This window comes from Coregonus lavaretus (genome assembly GCF_964263955.1).
Source record: "Coregonus lavaretus genome assembly, chromosome: 3".
Lineage (NCBI taxonomy): Eukaryota > Metazoa > Chordata > Actinopteri > Salmoniformes > Salmonidae > Coregonus > Coregonus lavaretus.
In genome coordinates, this window is record NC_139990.1 from 60659343 (window position 1) to 60679561 (window position 20219).

The following is a 20219-nucleotide window of genomic DNA, read 5'->3' on the forward strand; positions in this document are numbered from 1 at the left end:
CTGGACCCCGGTCCTTATTTTATCAGGGGCGAGCTTGGGGCGATAAAATAATCGCCCTCCTTGGATTCGATTTAAGATCGCTTATTGACTACATTTTATGTCATACATTCATATCTTAAATTAGCAATTGGCTTAACTGCTACGTAGACCCGCCTCCTCGGGGCACTTTCTGTATCGCCCAGAGCTGACGAGGCGTTTGACAGGCAGAGGAAAGGTTGCGAATATGATTTTCTATCATATCTTACACATATTACTGTGTGCATTCCATATTTCAAACACACAAATATTGACATACTGATGTTTTTATTATTATTATTATTATTTTTATTTTTTTATTTTGTAAAATAATTTTATTTAAGGGGGCGGCGCCCTAGCGCCCTCTATCGGCCAGCCGCCACTGTCTGTATGTAAAGATGAGATACTCATTTAGTATATGTTACATTTCCTATGGTATGTATTAATTTGTGGATGTCCATCATCCATTTTGTATGATACGTTATGAACTACAATTTGTATGATATGTTACGATTTAGAAAACGTACAATATTCTATGAATTTGCAAAATGTACATTTAGTTAAAAATTAGAAAAACGTATGGTATGTTACGAATTCCAATTTGTTGTGGCTAACATTAGGTAGGTGGCCAATGCTAGGTAGCTGGCTAACGTTAACTAGGCTAGGGGTTAGGATTAAGTTTAAAGGGTTAGGGTTATCTAATAGGGTTTAGGTTAGGGGAAGGCTTAGCTAACATGCTAAGTAGTTACAAAGTAGCTAAAAAAGTTGTAAATAGTTGAGAAGTTGCTAAAGTTGAGGGAGCGTGCAATTGGCATGCTGACTGCAGGAATGTCCAACGTAATTTTAGAGAATTTGGCAGTACATCCAACCGGCCTCACAACCGCAGACCACGTGTAACCAGGCCAGCCCAGGACCTCCGTATCCGGCTTCTTCACCTGCGGGATCATCTTGAGACGAGCCACGCGGACAGCTGATGAAACTGTGGGTTTGCACAACAAATCATTTCTGCACAAACTGTCAAAAACCATCTCAGGGAAGATCATCTGCGCGCTTGTCGTCCTCACCAGGGTGACCTGACTGCAGTTCGGCATCATAACTGACTTCAGTTGGCAAATTCTCACCTTCGATGGCCACTTGCATGCTGGAGAAGTGTGCTCTTCATGGATGAATCCCGGTTTCAACTGTAGCGGGCAGATAGCAGACAGTATGGCATCGTGTGGGCGAGCGGTTTGCTGATGTCAACATTGTGAACAGAGTGCCCCGTGGTGGTGGTGGGGTTATGTTATGGGCAGGCATAAACTACGGACAACAAACACACTTGCATTTTAATCGATGGCAATAAATGTCGCAATGATCTGTACACCATTCCTGGAAGCTGAAAATGTCCCAGTTCTTCCATGGCCTGCATACTCACCAGACATGTCACCCATTGAGCATGTTTGGGATGGTCTGGATCGACGTGTACGACTGCGTGTTCCAGTTCCCGCCAATATCCAGCAACTTCGCACAGCCATTGAAGAGGAGTGAGACAACATTCCAAAGGCCACAATCAACAGCCTGATGAACTCTATGCGAAGGAGATGTGTTGCGCTGCATGAGGCAAATGGTGGTCACACCAGATACTGACTGGTTTTCTGATCCACACCCCTACCTTTAAAAAAAAAAAAGTTATCTGTGACCACTCATGTGAAATCCATTGATTAGGGCCTACTGAATTGATTTCAACGGACTGATTTCCTTATATGAACTGTATCTCAGTAACATTTTAGAAATTGTTGTATGTTGTGTTTATGTTTTGGTTCAGTGTAATTTGGCTGTCCTGGATTTACTATGTTACGTCTAGTCTATGAGACCAGGCTAAAATATGTATCCATGTGTTGCAGCATGCTCTTTCATCTTTCCAAGCACAAGTACCCCTGTCCCAGATAGGCCTATCAAAAGTTTTACAATAGTTACTACACAAAATAACATCTCCTCCTCACAATTTTAAAGTATGTATGTGATCCATTTATTCAACCATGAAAATGAAGCCTACATGAATATATTTACAGTTAGGTTTTTCAACTCCTTTCACACTATAAAAAATGTATGCTACATATTCATGCTACAGGTGTTGCCCCCTCAATATGGGACCATCCTCATCTTTACACCCCACATCCTCATTTTGGCATATATTTATTGTATCTGGTTCTGAGGGCAGCTTTGCCTCGAGGGCAGAAACAAATGTGTTTGGTTAAATTTAGGCAAGTAATCCCAATTGGTTAAGGTTAGGCAGGTTCAGGGGTTGGATTAAGTTTAGGCAAGAAATGTGATTGGTTAAGTTTAGGGTTAAGGTGTATGGCAACCTGTGTGTAACATTAGTTCTGCCCTCAAAACAAGATTGAATAAGGTTAACTCCACTAAAAATTGCATTACAAATTTACATACCATAAATTATTTTACTCTCCAACAGGCTACCTTTAAGAAATTGAAAAATACAAAGTCAATGAGCTTCTTGCAACTCTGAATTAGACAATAATATAACCCTGTATGGCTGAAGAGATCAAGTATCATCCTAAAGCAGGTGAAGCTTTTACACAGCAAGCAGATGTATTGGAACATTAAAGTGATTTATTGAACTTCCCTGGGGAGGATCATTTCCAAAAGATTTTGAAGAGGTCCTGAAACATTTAAATGCCCCAAATTGCATGCCTGGCCCTCAAATTCATGTAGGTGAAAAATTATAAAACAGTTCTCAGCCTGACAAGCAATAATATGAAAAAGTAATCCCTTAATTTCAAGTGCTCTGTTGAAATTATTATTATTATTAAACATCTAGAGACCTCACACACTGTCTACTGTGGTGTAGATGGTGGTTATTTTGGCAAGTGTTCAGAAAGAATGTGCTAATGCTACTAACAATCCAGTAACAATTCAATTTTCACAAATGCTACCTGGGATTTGTTCCCTCAATAATATAACTTACATTCTAAAGTATAATCATTTGGATAAGATAAAGCACCGGGAAATTGAGAAAAGCAATGGCATGATTTGGATCAGAGAAGCAGAGAAAACGTCCAAACATTCTTCTCCAAGTAAGACATCAGCGCACTCTTGGTGCAGCGTTGAAGCATCTTAACGTATATTTCCACAGTGCTCCTCCTCCTCTTCATCGTACTCTATGGCTTTGGCCCAATCAAACACCAACCCCTTTCCCCTTTTTCGTGTTGACTCCTCCTCCAGGATCTGAAGGGATTGTTGAGGCATCAGCAGTAGAGTAAACGTTCCACCTAGCCTATAAGGTTAACTGGAGTTTCTGCCATATTGGTTAACACCTATCCAGTCATTCCAGACTTCTGAGGGAGTGTCAACGAAGAATTAGGAATAGAGGCAGGAGATCAGTTTTGAATTGCGGCCGTCTCCTCCTCCCCATCCTCAGCCCTCATCCTCCTCCTCTTCCTCGTGGGAGGAGAGTGACCTGAGGCCTGGGGAACGGTGGTCTAGCGCCTCCTGCTGGACGTGTTGAATCGCCACAATGCCGGTGAGGAGGGCGTAGCTCAACATGGCGCCCAGGGCCACCAGGACCGACAGCAGTTGCTTGCGCCTCTTACCAGGCTCGTTGTCAGCGTCACCCCCTTCAGGCTGGGAGGACACCTTGCGACTGAAACCCTCTACACAAAAGAAAAAAGTGTGAGACATGGAATTGAAAAGTTATCAACATTAGCAAGTTATTTAATAGATTTGAGATATTATAATACTGCATGTACAGTATGTTATGTGTTCCCACACCTCGTCCCTCGCTGGGGAAGTAGAGCCCCAGGATGTTGGAGCAGAAGTGGCTCAGGTTGTCCAGTGACTTGAGGTGCTGCTGGAGTCTTCCATTGGGCAGTTTCATCTTCAGGATGGGCACCAAGTAGCCAAAGACAAAGGCGTCCAGAGATGAAGGTCTGGAGGGAACAGCATCATGTAGTTAGAGATACATATGGATGCCATGCAAGTGAATTAAGTTGAGGTGCTGAATTCCCAGTTGAATGTCTTGAGGTCGAACCTCTCTGTGTGGACTTACGAGTCTCCAAAGAAGAACTTGTTTGAGCCCAGCCTCTGAGAGAGAAGGTCCATACACTCCATAGCATCGCGGTACAGCTGGAGAGAGAAAGGTGATGACAGACTGTAAACTGACCTCAGGCCAAATTCTCACATAATTTCCACCATTTTGAGTTATGATATATTCCTTAATGAATTTCTGCAAGAGGTTATACCAAAACACTGGTCTAGAGTCAGCTTTCCCCATCCATATTCAGGTCTTTAACCATTACAGACTGAAGACTGAAAAAAGGTACCCTAGACCAGAGCCGTGGATTTAGATATGGCTCTGCCCTGGACCAGCGCTTTGGGAAACAAGTCGAGTTCCCATGGCAACACTATAAACCATTACATCATCACAGGGCGCAACGATGACTGAAGCATGTGTCAGCTCAGCTATGGGGGCATGTCCAATGTTCACACCTCTCTCAACACATGGTTTCCTCACAGCGTAAAACCCCCAATGGCCCTATTCACACATCATTCTTTTTTTGTGTATATATAACCTATCCCAATTCACACACCTGGAATTTTATGGCCATTTCTAGGTGTTTTTAATGAAAAGTAGTAGTATAACTTGCTAACGGCGGTGGTATATTTAAAATGCGTGTTGTACAAGACCGAACTGGACAAGAACTCCAAACCAAAACATGCGGTTGACACTCAGGAAATAGTCTAGAGCAACATTTTTCATTTAGAAAATTGTTTATTGGTTTTTACTGTGCACAGGCGTTTCAGCATGGATTCCTTCCTCAGTGCATGACTGCATGAGCGCCAACCACATATTTTGGTATTTTTGCGGAGTGATAAAAAAACACACAAAAAAACTGTGGTCTCTGGTCCTCAGTCAACGTAAACAAAAATGCTTTCTCAACAATATATGTAGGCATTTCCAGTTAATTAAATCCAATAAGGTTTTCCTTCATACCAATTTTAAAAAATCATCAAAGCGTTACGAAGTTTAGCTATAAACAATATAAATTATATGGTACCAATACAGTATCCCCTCCCCCACTAGACTGGTTGCAAAGGGCCCTATAATAAAATGTTATTTGGAAAGATTACAAAGACTAGTAAAACAATAGTTGCCTTTGGGTGTACCTACCCTACCTCCTCCATCTCCCCCTCCACTCACCTCCTTCTCCACCTCCTCCCCTGATGTCAACTCTTCATCTCCCCTGACCAGCCTCAGCCTCTCCAGCTGCTGGCGCTGCATGCTGCCTGGCAGGAAGAAGTTCAGGGGGAATGGGGCATGCTCCGCGTGCCAGCGCCGAGTCACCTCCACATAGTTCTTAGGGTCAATCCACCGAGTATAGACCTAGACCAGAAAGAGAGAGAAGCACCAAAGTGTGAAAGAGATGCAAAAGGGCTTCTACAAGCTGGAGGTAATGACATTTTATTTACTATGAATTAGAATCCTTAGGATATTCAGATGATTTCAAACAGACACAAAATACAGCAGTTGAGCAACACATTTAGGCATTGATGTACAATGCTTGAGAGCACAGTGGCTGTTTATCCCACTTCAAAGTGCTGCAGGAAGCCACATGTTGTTCCATGTTGACACTGTCCTGCTGGCACAGGAAACAATGTTTGAGGTATTTCTTTATAGGACACAATGGCACCAGGTATAATTACCTACAATCTTTCTAGTGAGACAGAGAGAAGCGAGATTAAGTAGGACAAAAACGCAGTAAGCGGTTATGTGACAAAATAAAAGAAATTAAGCAAATTAGAATAACATTTTGCGATAATCAGAGTGATGTGGCACCACCCAGTCACTAGTGCACAACTAGTGACATCTTCCACGTCATCTCATTCTTGCATAAATGTCTTCTACAACCTTCTCACTCATTCTCTCCACACACAGCCCCCTCCCTGTCTGTCTTGTTCTCTCTGAGTAACTGAGTGATCCTCACCAGAGCTGGCATCAGTTTTTCCTCCAGGAGTGAGATGAAGGCCAGAGTGTCTGCTCCCTCTTTGGCAGACAGGTCGAAGTCAGCATTGTATTTCTGAAAGATAGGATCATATCACAACACACTTCAGGCATTTCATCACCTTTCACGAACATCACAGACAGGATTCACGGACCACAATATTTTAAACCAGTCTCGCTGTCGTCAGGTATTCTAAGTAGTTTTTAAAGCCCTTCTGGAACAATACCATAAGCAGCCTTGGCCCGATTACACCATTAGCACTTTCCATGTTCTCCAGAAACCCATTCAAAAAACGGAAAAGCTACCTCGGAGTGGAGGCCTTTATGGGACTCCTGGCAGTCTAGGTGTTCTGGGTCAAGTGCTTGCCATCTAACCTCATGACTGCAGGGCAGTCAGTCTGAAATGGTGCATGCTAGGGTCAAGAAGAACTCAACATGACTGGAAATCTGAGAGGTTCTCTCTCCCTCCCTCCCTCCCTTCGGAGAGTAAAATAAGCAGTTTTGGACTGACTTTGGGAGGGTTGTCTGGAAACCCCACCATCCTTACCCCTTTACTGTCTAATCCTTTGGGATGATCTCACCAGGCTTTCCCCCCTGGTCGCTCACATTGCCACCACCACAGCACTTATCAATCTGCTTTGCATTGTGGTTTCTAACATCCCTACTGCAGTAGCTCACAACCCACCTACCACAGTCAGGGGGCAGTTAGTATCTTGGCTAATGGGTTCCATCTGGGCATAAGCTGAAGTGTGCATTTAATTGAGCTTGGGGGATGGGAGGAAATATCATAGGAAACATTGCTTTTCTCAATGGGAAATTGGGTCATATAAACTGTTGTGACAAGAGAATCCACCAGTAGTTGAGTTCAGGGGCCATAATTCACTTTAAGCAAGTGTGGAACAGAGCATGGAGCAGCTCTTTCAGACAAAGCAAAGGACTGTGCTGTACATGAGCAGGCGGTCTCTCTGTCACCTGTTTCCTGAGGTGGATGATGATGTCACTGGGCCGAGAGAGGTTCCCATTCTCGCTGGTCTTCAGGGCAGGCAGGGAGCCTAGCAAAGGGAAAACGCATCATAAAGACAGGCATCTCACAACACCACTCATTAACAGCCACTGTTAATTTGACCATTACAGACCAATGGAGAGAGAACACGAGAGTGGGATAGAGAGAAAATGTAGAGATGAAGGATAGAGAGAGAAGGCAGAGGTGAGAGCCATTGGTGAAGAGAGGAAAGACATTAAGTCTGGAAAGTAAGAATCAAGAAAAGCAGATGGAGAAATAATATAGTAAAAGAGAGGAATAACAACAAGAACAAAGTGAAAAGAAAGGGATGTTATATAACTACAGCTATTTTCTGCCCATTTTATAGAGAGCAAATGTTCCTTCCAATCAATGTCTCCCTGTGTTCCCTTTGATTATAGGAGAATATGCCTAGTTCTGAAGTAAATGAATGCAGCCATGTTTCAAGTCGAGACAAAAATATACAAAAAGGACCTAAAAAGGAAAGACAAGACATCTTACCAGTGGGACTTCTCCAGGGGTTGCCGATCTTGTGAAGTTTGAGGGATGCGCCTGCAAACTTTGCATAAGCCTGAAGTAAACAGAGATAATTAACAGGTTAACGCTGAGCTAAACAATTTTGAGCCAGACATACCTTAGTTTCCACAGCCTTCGATAAGAAACAGGCCAAATCCCCCAGGAAGCATCTGAGCTGGGCCCAAAATAACTCCACTGACATAAAGGGAGCGGGAGGGAGGCATGAACACCTCAATTAAGGCAGACTCTAAGGACATAATACACAGGGTGTAAAAACAAACAGCAAGCATATAAACAACATGACTGTGGGATAGGCTGCCTAACTCTAGACACCACAGACACCAGGCTATACTCCATAACCTTTAGCACCACAGCAAAGTCTGCACCTGTTTTTTCCCTGAGGGCATAAAACACCCGGAACAACAAAAATGATGAAATTAAAGGTTGACACTAGGAATGAGACATTGAGCCTTCTGAAAAGGATGGGGGGAAAAAACTTTACGCAGGTGCAAAATAGCAAATTAATTATTTGTAAAAACCTGGCCCTAATCAGTGTGGACGGACATAAACACCTGTAAATGTAACCATGTAGACTACACAATACTTATTTTATCAATGGGAGAGGGGCATTTCTTGCGTCAGACTGTTCGGATGGAGGTTATGGAAGAAAGGATGTGGAGCCTGCCCTGTCAGCTGGCAGGCAGAGAAAGAGTCCTGGAGCATGCAGTGTGAGTACCATGAGGGCAAGGGGAGGGGAGTCATGGGTAGCAGTGCCAGTTGTGATGGAACAAACTGTTCCTGAAGAGATAAGTAGCCTATAAGGAGATGGGCAAAGTAGAAGGAAAGCAGTAAAAGACCAGAGTAAAAAGGCTTGCGAAGGAGAAACTTCAATAGGCCTAATAGAAATAGAATAGGTGTCTAAACTAGCCTACATTTGCAAACTAAGACCAGGGCCCAGATTCACAAAACAAAAACGTAACAAGATTTGTAAGAAAATAAATAAGTTCATAAGATAGTTCGTAAGTGCAATTCCTCAACAGTATTTTAAGATTTAATGATTTTCTTACGAACTTCTCAAATATCTTATGAATCTTCTTAAGATGTTTGTTGCTAGGCAACCAATTTAGCTAGCTATCTAGCTAGCAATGGCAATCATGTTAGCATACTTCGTACTGAGAATACTGTTCTAAAACATGTTGTTGGGTTTAAAATAATCAATACTGAAACTTTCAGATGAAGTTTGTGAGTGAATTAAACATGTTCTATTGCTTTCATGAGCTTATTCTCTCACTGCCCAGAGTTTAGGTCAAGGGTTTATCTATCTTGGAATTAAAAACAAATCCAATAACTTTATTTTCAAGAATCAAATTCCTTCTTAACTTTTTGCTTAAGGAGAAACAAAATAAATAGGGCAATAACATTTCCAATAACCTTTTTGAGGAATAGCAACTTTGCTATTAGTTAAGGAAAAAAATGGCAGTTAAGAAGAAATGTCTTCTTAAGGTTTTGTGAATCTGGGCCCTGGTCACTATTCATTGAACGTATGGTCCTGCATTTCCGCTTACTGTGTCCTGCACTCACAAGGGAAATCATATTACTTAATGAAATAAGCAAACAGTAATAGACTGCATTAATATGCCTTTCACTGGACCTCAAAGCAATTGTAGTATTGCAGCAGACTTGATACAAAGTAGCCTAAAGACACATTGCACTGTAGATTGACAAGGCAAATGTGGACAGCAACATGTATGATTGTGTCTGGCTGATTGATAGACATTCATAAAATGACATTCCAATAAATGTGGTTTGGCAAAGTTGAACAGATCAACTTGACTGTGCTTGCAGACAGGCGTAACGGGATGTTATGTCATGGAAAAGAAGAGGTAATTCCTTCCACATTGTCTGCAAGTACTCACAAACCCCACTTTCAGCTGGCCCCAGGGCATTAAGAATGGCCTTATTGCTTTAACGTATCCTACAATCATCAAAACCGATAACACAGCTAAAATAATTGATTGTCATTCAATACCTTTTACCTCAGAGAAGAAAGATAATCATGTAATTTAGGGTCTGCCCACAACAATGACAAACTGATCATATCACAATCACAAGCAGACATTTGGATTAAGTCAAGTACAGTACACAACCGTAGCTTATTTAGGGTGTACAATGTACAGCAATAGTATCAACATTGGGCATGGTGCTCCACTGTGAATGACAAATCTCACTTCAGATTGAAAGAAAAATTCATTAAAGAAGGCAGAACTAGATCTTCAATAATGGAATAACCTGTGAAAGTTAGGAGGAAGGAATGGAGAAAAGCTGAGGTTTTCTTCGCTGTTGGCCAAAGTCAGCCAACCAGTTGGCAAAAACGTCATTAAACAAATCAAAGGCTGACATCATGGCTATGACTTTATTAGTTATTTCCTCCTCAATTTTGTATCTTTGGTTGTAAACCGAAGACGAGCTAGACTGAAAATAAATCATTCATATATTCATACCTACCCTACAGGTCTAAAAGACACATACATAATATAACAGTAGGCCTATACAGATATGTAGTATAGGTGTAGGCCTAGCTAGAATTAATTACTGTGCATCCTGCATAACATAACATAACACACACACACAGACACACAGAACACCTGCTCTTTCCATGACAGACTGACCAGGTGAAAGCTATGATCCGTTATTGATGTCACCTGTTAAATCCAATTCAATCAGTGTAGATGAGTTAAATAACGATTTTTAAGCCTTAAGACATGGATTGTGTATGTGTGCCATTCAGGGGGAGAATGGGCAAGACAAAATATTTAAGTGCCTTTGAACGGGGTATGGTAGTAGGTGCAGTTTGAGTGTGTCAAGAACTGCAACGCTGATGGGTTTTCACGCTCAACAGTTTCCAATGTGTATCAAGAATAGCCCACAACCCAAAGGACATCCAGCCAACTTGACACAACTGTGGGAAGCACAGAGAGGGGCACATAACTTTGGATATGTGAGTACAGAATCACACACATACAGTACCAGTCAAAAGTTTGGACACACCTACTCATTCAAGGGTTTTTCTTTATTTTTACCATTTACTACATTGTAGAATAATAGTGAAGTCATCAAAACTATGAAATAACACACATGGAATCATGTAGTAACCCAAAAAGTGTTAAACAAATCAAAATATATTTTAGATTCTTCAAAGTAGCCACCCTTTGCCTTGATGACAGCTTTGCACACTCTTGGCATTCTCTCAACCAGCTTCACATGGAATGCTTTTCCAACAGTCTTGAAATAGTTCCCATATATGCTGAGCACTTGTTGGCTGCTTTTCCTTCACTCTGCGGTCCAACTCAACCCAAACCATCTCAATTGGGTTGAGGTCGGGTGATTGTGGAGGCCAGGTCATCTGATGCAGCACTCCATCACTCTCCTTCTTGGTCAAATAGCCCTTACACAGCCTGGAAGTGTGTGGGGTCATTGTCCTGTTGAAAAACAAATGATAGTCCCACTAAGCGCAAATGATAGTCCCACCCCCACACCATCGCATCTCCTCCTCCATGCTTCACGGTGGGAACCAGACATGCGGAGATCATCCGTTCACCTACTCAGCATCTCACAAAGACACGGCGGTTGGAACCAAAAATCTCAAATTTGGACTCATCAGACCAAAGGACAGATTTCCACCAGTCTAATGTCCATTGCTTGTGTTTCTTGGCCCAAGCAAGAATCGTATTATTATTATTATTGGTGTCCTTTAGTAGTGGTTTCTTTGCAGCAATTCGACCATGAAGGCCTGATTCACACAGTCTCCTCTGAACAGTTGATGTTGAGATGTGTCTATTACTTGAACTCTGTGAAACATTTATTTGGGCTGCAATTTCTGAGGCTGGTAACTCTAATGAACGTATCCTCTGCAGCAGAGGTAACTCTGGGTCTTCCTTTCCTGTGGCGGTCCTCATGAGAGCCAATTTCATCATAGCGTTTGATGTTTTTTGCGACTGCACATGAAGAAACGTTCAAAGTTCTTGAAATGTTCCGTACCGACTGACCTTCATGTCTTAAAGTAATGATGGACTGTCGTTTCTCTTTGCTTATTTGAGCTGTTCTTGCCATAATATGCACTTGGTCTTTTACCAAATAGGGCTATCTTCTGTATACCAACCCTACCTTCTCACAACACAACTGATTGGCTCAAACGCATTAAGAAGGAAAGAAATTCCACAAATTAACAAGGCACACCTGTTAATTGAAATGCATTCCAGGTGACTACCTCATGAAGCTGGTTGAGAGAATGCCAAGAGTGTGCAAAGCTGTCAAAGGCAAAAAGGGTGGCTACTTTGAAGAATCTCAAAATTTGGATTTAACACTTTTTTGGTTACTTCATGATTCCATATGTGTTATTTCATAGTTTTGATGTCTTCACTATTATTCTACAATGTAGAAAATAGTAAAAATAAAGAAAAACCCTGGAATGAGTACGTGTCCAAACTTTTGACAGGTACTGTATATACACTATACATTAGGCCTAGGCAAAACGGCTATATGAAAAACAACAAATTAAACTATAAACCAGGCTTCAAAATCCACACCGTCCTCTCCTCTGCATGAGAAACTACAAACAGGTGCTCGTATTTGAGTACTAGCCTATATTGCACTGCCAAGATCATTTTTTCCAGCATTGCTTAATAAAACAGGGCAACACACTTCTCATCTGAGGAATGTAAAGAGAGACACTCCTCTTCTGGATATGTATGAATGCCAAATGGTAGGCTACTACTGATTTTTAAAATAAATAACAGACTACCAGTGGAATTGTATCTTAGCATCACTAGGGTATCACTAGACTAGGGTTAGGCTACGGGCAATTCCACAGTAAAAGAATGATGCTGATTATTTACTTTAAAATGTATGCCAAACTTTGCATCGGCACTGTCCTTCAAGTAAATGTGTTTTTGTAAAATTGCCTATGTAAATTGTTAAAAGTAGTCCTTGTGCATAGAGTTGTATGGTTTGTTTAACTTTGCAATCATTGGTTTTTGTTTGACATTCATTTTAAAGTGAAAAGTCTAAGTCTCAGCTTCAGTCTGTTACTGACTAAACATCAATCTCTTACATGTTCTAATTAACTAGGCTTACTATGATAATTAGACTAGCCATTGGCAATAACGTATGCTTTAAACATAGGCCAATCCAGCAGTAACCATCAAGTAGATATGCTAATGCTTTTATTTTTAAATAAGTCAAAAATATATATTTTTTAAAGAAAATTCTGGAGGGTTCTCTAATTCACTTTTACAATGACCTAATAGGTGGAATGTACAGACGTCTAGCCTAAATGCAGTGACATGGTGCCAGTTCACTGAATGGAAAGAATGAGGTCTGTGAATGTGACACATCATCACACACATAAATCTACCCGATTGCAGTGAAAACCCAGGGGGGCATCCTGGAAAACTCTGAATGAAATTGCTCATTTCCAGACAAGATTTTGTCCAAGAGTATGATGTGTCACTAACATGCCTCCAGTTCAGTAGTCAATTTGTGGTTTTAGAGACCATACTGAGACACAAATTAAAAGCAAGCAAGATGTGCATTTTCCAACCACCAAAAAAGTAGCAGGGGAGGAAAGTCACTTTCCAGACCCACATTTTACATCTTGTTCCCTCCAGTAAGGTGTGGGTCCAAGATATACATGTTTAAAAATGGTTTCATGTCTGAAATTTTCCCAGGGAGGAAAAGGTAGCTTATGATGCTCATGTCTGGTTTACTCAAGGCTGCAAGGTAATATAAGCTGTCATATGTGGCTTGTGAACAAATCAGTCATTTAACTGAACATGCACAATGGAAATATTGTGGTTTACAGTAATACATTAGACGTTTTGGGTGGCCATGTATTCAGAGACAACCAAATGGAACATTAGAGGTATGTTCAGCTAAATCAAAAACACTGCTTCCAGTCAGATACGTACAACACAATCTTTGGGGTTTGTATACATGGGTACCATGAGAACTGTACCATGATGGACATACCTGTGGTCCTCTGTAGCTCAGCTGGTAGAGCACGGCGCTTGTAACGCCAAGGTAGTGGGTTCGATCCCCGGGACCACCCATACACAAAAAAAAAATGTATGCACGCATGACTGTAAGTCGCTTTGGATAAAAGCGTCTGCTAAATGGCATATTATTATTATTATTATTATTATTATACCAGGAATTTCCTGAAAGAAACTGAGGGGGGAGCTAAAGCCATTTACAGTTGCCTCTGATGCAGTGCAGCGAGAGGCTTGGAGTTAGCTAATAAAGCCAGATCCCATAAAAACTGTGTATAGATTGCACACTGCACAGATTCCTTCATTACTTCCTCTTCATTTGTCAACTTTAGGGCTATAACATTGGGAGGGTAGCCGAACACCTGCATGGTCTGTGTGGTTAATCATGTGTTAGGCTATGCTGCATTCCTATGTTGAATTTATGGATTATGATTGTAATGTTCATAATTCATGATTGACAGGTAAACATACGTTCAAACATTTGGCACCAGTAGTTAGGGATAGCCTACAAGATGATAGGTCATAAACTCTCCAGTCCAGATGCTAATAATTATTAGGATTCTTTGGGTGTCACAACATGCAGCTAGCTGCTTTAATGCCATTGTTTCTGAATCTAGGCCTATTATTATAGCTGTGTTGCAGAATATTGTATGGCAACACACACACACACACACACACATTTGTTCTACTATCCTTGTGGGGACCAAACAATTGATTCCCATTCAAAATCCTATTTTCCCTAACCCAATCCTAACCCCAAACCCTAATTGTAACACTAACCCTAAACCTAGCCCCTAAGACTAAAATAGCCTTTTTCCTTGTGGTGACCGGCGAAATGTCCCCACTTGTCCGAATTTTCCTTGTGAGGACTTCTGGTCCCCACAAGGATAGTAAAACCAAAAACACACACACTCACACCAGTGGTGGTCGGTGCAGTTTAGGATTAGGGAGGACTTTTTGTACTTTTATGAGCATGGCCATTTCTATTACAGCGTACTGGATGACTCATTCCTACTCCATTCACCCAGCTCAATGTAACATCGATAGGTTTAGGCTACTACATGATACAAAAATGTGCCCTATACCCATCGTTGCTACATTTGACATTTTAGTCATTTAGCAGACGCTCTTATCCAGAGCGACTTACAGGAGCAATTAGGGTTAAGTGCCTTGCTCAAGGGCACATCGACAGATTTTTTCACCTAGTCGGCTTCGGGATTAGAACCAGCGACCTTTCGGTTACTGGCACAACGCTCTTAACCACTAAGCTACCTGCCGCTGCTACAACCTAGACTACAAATGAAAGTGTATAACGTAGGTGCACAAGCCGAGAGACAAATTGGAGTACTCAAGGTGAGAGACAGTGACACATTCAATACTGCCTGGCACATTCTTGCCTGTATCTAGCTGATCTGGGGTGTAATCATTAGTCCAAACAGTTTCTATTGGATAAATTCAGGTAGGTTCATCCCCATTTCGTTCTGTTTGCTTCCGTTTAAGAAACATTTTGCAACAGAAATCGGCAGAATGAATACACCCCTGATCACCCGCAAACACAGTTCACTTTCATAGCAGCCCCATACAGCATCATCACTTTGGTCGTTGAATAATTCCTTCTCGCATCTACGTGGTCTCCTCCTCTCTCCTTTTCCCTTCACTTGTGGACTCAAGTGCACAACACCATAGCTGTCTGTGACCAGGCAAAAAAAACACTCCAAGCCAAACCATCATACAATAATCGCTAACGCTAACCCCTACACAGCCTACATCATTGTCAACATATTAGTTAACGTCATAGTCAACATTGCTACTAGAATTAATGTGTTTGTACACATTGATTGGATTGTGGGTTTACTATCACACAGTACAGGGAACAGCAAGCAGTTACACCAGCGGGCCCCGGTGGCACTAAATTAATAAAACTGAAAGCTTACCTTGACTTGGAAGTGTTGGAGTGTTGGATAGCCTTAGCTAGCTAACATAAAAATAGCATTCCTCTCTGTTTGAGTCAGGTTGTTGAGTAGGCTAATTAGCTGCATTAGCTAGCTAGCTAAGTAAGTGAAAGGTAAACTAACTAAAATGAAATATAGCTAGCTTCCTCTTTCTCGCTCACTCTGCTGCTTCTCCTTCATTTTTGAAGAAATTAATTTGTTCAAAACGGTTCAACTATTGTCTTTCTCTCTCTGAGTCAACTACTCACCAAACTTTATACACTGCAGTGCTAGCTAGCTGTAGCTCATGCTTTCAGTACTAGATGAATTCTCTGATCCTTTGATTGGATGGACAACATGTCAGTTCATGCTGCAAGAGGTCTGATAGGTTGGAGAACGTCCTCCAGAAGTCATCATAATTACTGTGTAAGTCTATGAAAGGGGGTGAGAACCATGAGCCTCCTAGGTTTTGTATTGAAGTCAATGTACCCAGAGGAGGATGGAAAATAGCTGCCCTCCAAATACACCATGGTGCTATCCTAGAGGGTGCTGTTAAAGCTACTGTAGAACTTCATTGCAAAACACTGTTTTAATCAGTTATTTGGTGACATATTAATATATTTAGTATAGTTTTATATAAAAAGGTTAACTTTTTTAATGTTTCACTATTTGTATTTTTCTGAAATTCACTAAGTAGGATGTTCCTCCCCTGAGGAGCCTTCACTGAGAGGCACAGGCGGGTAGAGTGAAGGTTTACTGTAGTTACAGCTGTTTACCTAGACCTGCTTGTTTGCAGTGTGCATTGATTTAGTTAGCTAGGTACATTAAATTATCTACATTCTTGTGATATTTATTTGCAAATTTCCAGTGCATGCTGCTGTTGTTGCTAGTTAGCTTCCGTTAGTTAGCTAATACCATTTTCTTACATAGGACGCCACTACAGTTACGGGTCGATAGAGACAATTGATAACCTTTCAGACAATTAAAAAAAAAAAAGTCACCTTGCACTGTAATTACATGGTACCAGCCCATGTAACGTTAACTATCATGTAAATACACTACCGGTAGTTACGGTGAAATGTTTACTGCAAATAGCTAACGTTAGACAACTAATAGATAGCCATGTCAGTGAGGGATGTGATCTCCAAGCCAACGCCATCAGCATTGACATTAGCTTGCAACTGAATATGAAGGCAGCCAAGCTGTGCTATCTTGAAATGTTGTTATTGCTGGAATTAAATCATAATTGATATCTTACCAATACAATTAAACACTCGGTGTCGACAGACGGTAAACCCCAATCGCCTTCCCAGCAGTACAGCTCAGAGGTAGCCATCTGCATGGGGGCAGCCATCTTTAATTACATTGAACGACCTTTTCACTCGGAAGTGATACCTCTCGTTGCCACAGACAACGTCTACGTTTCTTGTTCTGACTTCAAGAACGTTCTGTCTAGACTAGAGGTTTTTGAAGCTAGCCACCTCGGTCCATTGATAGAGTCCTTTGATATCTAAATCATGTATGATTAACAACATTCGGTCTATTACAATGGAACTTTGAACAACATTTGCCATTAGAAATAGAATTCAATGTATGTGCTTCCCCTATGTTTTTGTGGTGCAATATTTATCAGAATGTTGTAAATATTCTAAAAACAGTGGTCAAATTGGTCCAACAAACTGTGGTCAATGTTTTCCAAACATTTGGAGCAGGACTTTGACCTGGAAAATGTTTCCAGTGTCTTTGTCAGAATATATTTAGCAGATGTTCTGAATAAGGATGGTGTATTTTTTCTTCTAAACCAATACATGGCTTTTTAATATGTGTTTGATGAAGATTAATGCTGGTATATTTCACTTTCACAGTTAAAGAGGCTTTTGTACTTTTCACATCTGTGGAAAATGACAGAAAAAAAGGGATAATTCATACCTCTATTTGCTCTTAAGAATGGTACTGTAACAATAACTTTTAACTCAACCTGTCCATCCATAGGCAGAATATAAAATATGAATGAAACTACTGTATAATCTAGATCAAATGCTTTTGTTTTACTTTCTTTCACTCACTAAAGATTAACGACAACAGGTCTACCTGCAATGTAAGCATTGATAGAAGGAGAAGACAGTGTAGAATGATCCACCTAAAGGCAATGTTTTAACCCACCCGACGGAGCACTTAAACATGGAAATAATGCTGTGTCTGTTTTGCAACAAACTCAGCTCAGCAGCTGGCAGAGCCCGTGCCAGACAGACATGCACAAGCCATGACATCATCAAGCCAAGCAGGAGAAAAGGAGTTCACTCATTCCTATCTGGACAGGGGGACAGGAGCCAAAAGACCACCACTCCTTCCTTCCTTCCTTAAAATGGTTCCACATCTAGTCCCTGCACACATTGAGAAATGTCAACCCCCCTCCCCATTTCCCCAAAATGTTCCTCCCATGATCCTATACACTGATTATCAAACAGTCTCATTATATGCTCAGTGTCAACACTTTTTTTGTAGACAGCACAACTGCATACCCCTCAATCTGACATGATTTACTTTAAGAAAGTCTAATGTGAAAGCAGCTGGTTGACCTTTTGAAGAGAAAAGGGGGACTTAGATGAAGTATTTTAGAGCAGGCTATATAACAGTCAGTTTCTAAAACTCTAAAACTCCACTGTTTTACAATGGTAATCAATATCTCCAGGTGTCTGGTTTATGGGCTGCTAGGGCACCTGGAGGGTTGAATGGTCTCTGCTTACTCAAGGAAAATTTTTACAGAAACTAAGTTGAACCTCTTTACTACCCTCTTGTGGACAGTGACTGCAACATGATGAAGTGTCAAGTATAATATAATAATATAATAATATAGTGAAGGAAACTGGCACAGCCTACAATAAAGGTATTGATTTACAGCCAGTGTGAATGGGAACCATAAACTAATAATACAGAATATAAATACGGTATAGATAATACATAAATTATTTCCACTTTCAAATACCTTAAGGTCAAACACCATCTGTGTTGGGATAAGAGCATCTGCTAAAATGATGTAAATCTGTGGGTTTGTGTTGCAACATCACAGAGATGAAAGATGCTTAATCATTTAAGTTATAGAACGCACCTAACTTGTGAGACATTTTGAAATACTAGGAGGCAGAGCATTTGGACAAAAATGCTTACCATCAAATGGACCTGTGCTGTTCTACGTGCTGAGCATTATGTGAAACAAACAGGATGTACTATTTATGCTGAAGACAAAACAGATTCCATCTGTGACTCATTTTTATAGCTGACTATTATCACAAAAATCTCATCAGCATACGACCAGAGAAACTAGATCACTCCATAAATGAAACTTGTATTTATCTTTAATGTAATTTACATTTGGCTATTATTTCAACAAGATTGAATTGTTTTTCATCACAAAGCTTGTAAAATGACAACACAATCTGACAACTTAAGTTCCTTATTCTAAAAGCTAAAATCCTTAAATCATTGACTCAAATAAGTAGGTCAGATAACATAAGCAAGCAAGCACAGAAGCATTTTGACAAACCGATGACCCTGAATGAATAAGCACTTCTTGTATGTTTTTGTAGAAAAGTGAATTCACATGTAAGGTGTTACAAGGGCAGCTTTAGCCTACTTATATTGTCTGTTTTTAGCTGTGGCTCTAGGTAAGGGTCTCCCACGACCAGCTCCAAACTTCAAACTGGCATACTGCACCTCAGTCAGACCCTGAATGACAAGAAAACACCATCATCATCATCATTACAAATAGTCATAGTAGAAAAAGTAGTAATAGTATAATCACACAAAAATAATACTTATAATAGTATAATACACAAACATTTATAAAAAGTTATTTTACCTGTGCACCATCCTGGTTGTGCTCACAGGGTTCACATATTTTCTTTCCTTTGGAAATATTATGATACAATATGTTAAAGATACTATTGATAGCCTATATAATATACTGCTGCTATAGATGTAGTAAAGTAATCAATCATGAATAACTAATCAAATACAAACAGTACTTACGAGGGTTGTGTCTCAGTCTGCAGACATACAAGGTGATGATAATCACCACAATAGAAAGAAGGATACACATGCCGCCCAAAGAGATGGCCAGAAACATTCCCTGTCTGGACCTCTCCATTCCTAAGAAGACACAATTTGTTTTGGCACATAAGAGTTTTACATTGTTCTAAACTTGTGCAGACAGACCTTCTAAAGAAATGTAACCCAGAGCCCTGGGGTGATCTCTCTTACCCATCCTGCTGACTGTCTTGTTCATCTTCACCCCAGTGGTGCTCTCCATAACACAGGTGATCTCTTCACCTTCAGCCCAGGTATGGCCAGGTACAGAGAGCTGGACTCTGACACTGGCTGGCTTCTCTGACAGAACCTCAGGTAAACTCTCTGAGGACTGAACCTTCCCCCCCACCTCCCAGTACACCCTGGCCTGACTGGGATCCAGCCCAGACACCAGGCACATGAGTGGGACTGGGGATGAGGGGGCCTCCTGCCAATCCACGGGCACCAGGACCTCCAGAGTAGTGTCAGAGGTGACAGGGTCTGGAAGAGAGAGGACAGAGGACATGACATGGCATGACTACCAATGTATACCTAAGCTGAAGAACATAGGCACATCCAGGTACTTTCCGCAGGAGTTGTAGACAAATTCATGAAAAACAGAAAGG

At 41.0% G+C, this 20219-nt stretch overlaps 1 protein-coding gene across 1 annotated transcript in view; it reads right to left on the reverse strand.

The window, feature by feature from the left end:
• The window catches only part of LOC311108297 (thrombospondin-3a-like), a gene marked incomplete at its 5' end in the record, with an annotated part of 44505 nt that extends 27623 nt beyond the window's left edge, over window positions 1-16882 (reverse strand). Inside the window, 8 exons of the mRNA XM_084150925.1 lie at window positions 3435-3665; window positions 3784-3941; window positions 4061-4137; window positions 5213-5395; window positions 5997-6089; window positions 6986-7065; window positions 7536-7605; window positions 16787-16882. Of these exons, the coding sequence (XP_084007051.1) occupies window positions 3435-3665; window positions 3784-3941; window positions 4061-4137; window positions 5213-5395; window positions 5997-6089; window positions 6986-7065; window positions 7536-7605; window positions 16787-16882 (988 nt within the window). The remainder of the gene's footprint in view (window positions 1-3434; window positions 3666-3783; window positions 3942-4060; window positions 4138-5212; window positions 5396-5996; window positions 6090-6985; window positions 7066-7535; window positions 7606-16786) is intronic.
• Between the last annotated feature and the right edge of the window lie 3337 nt (window positions 16883-20219).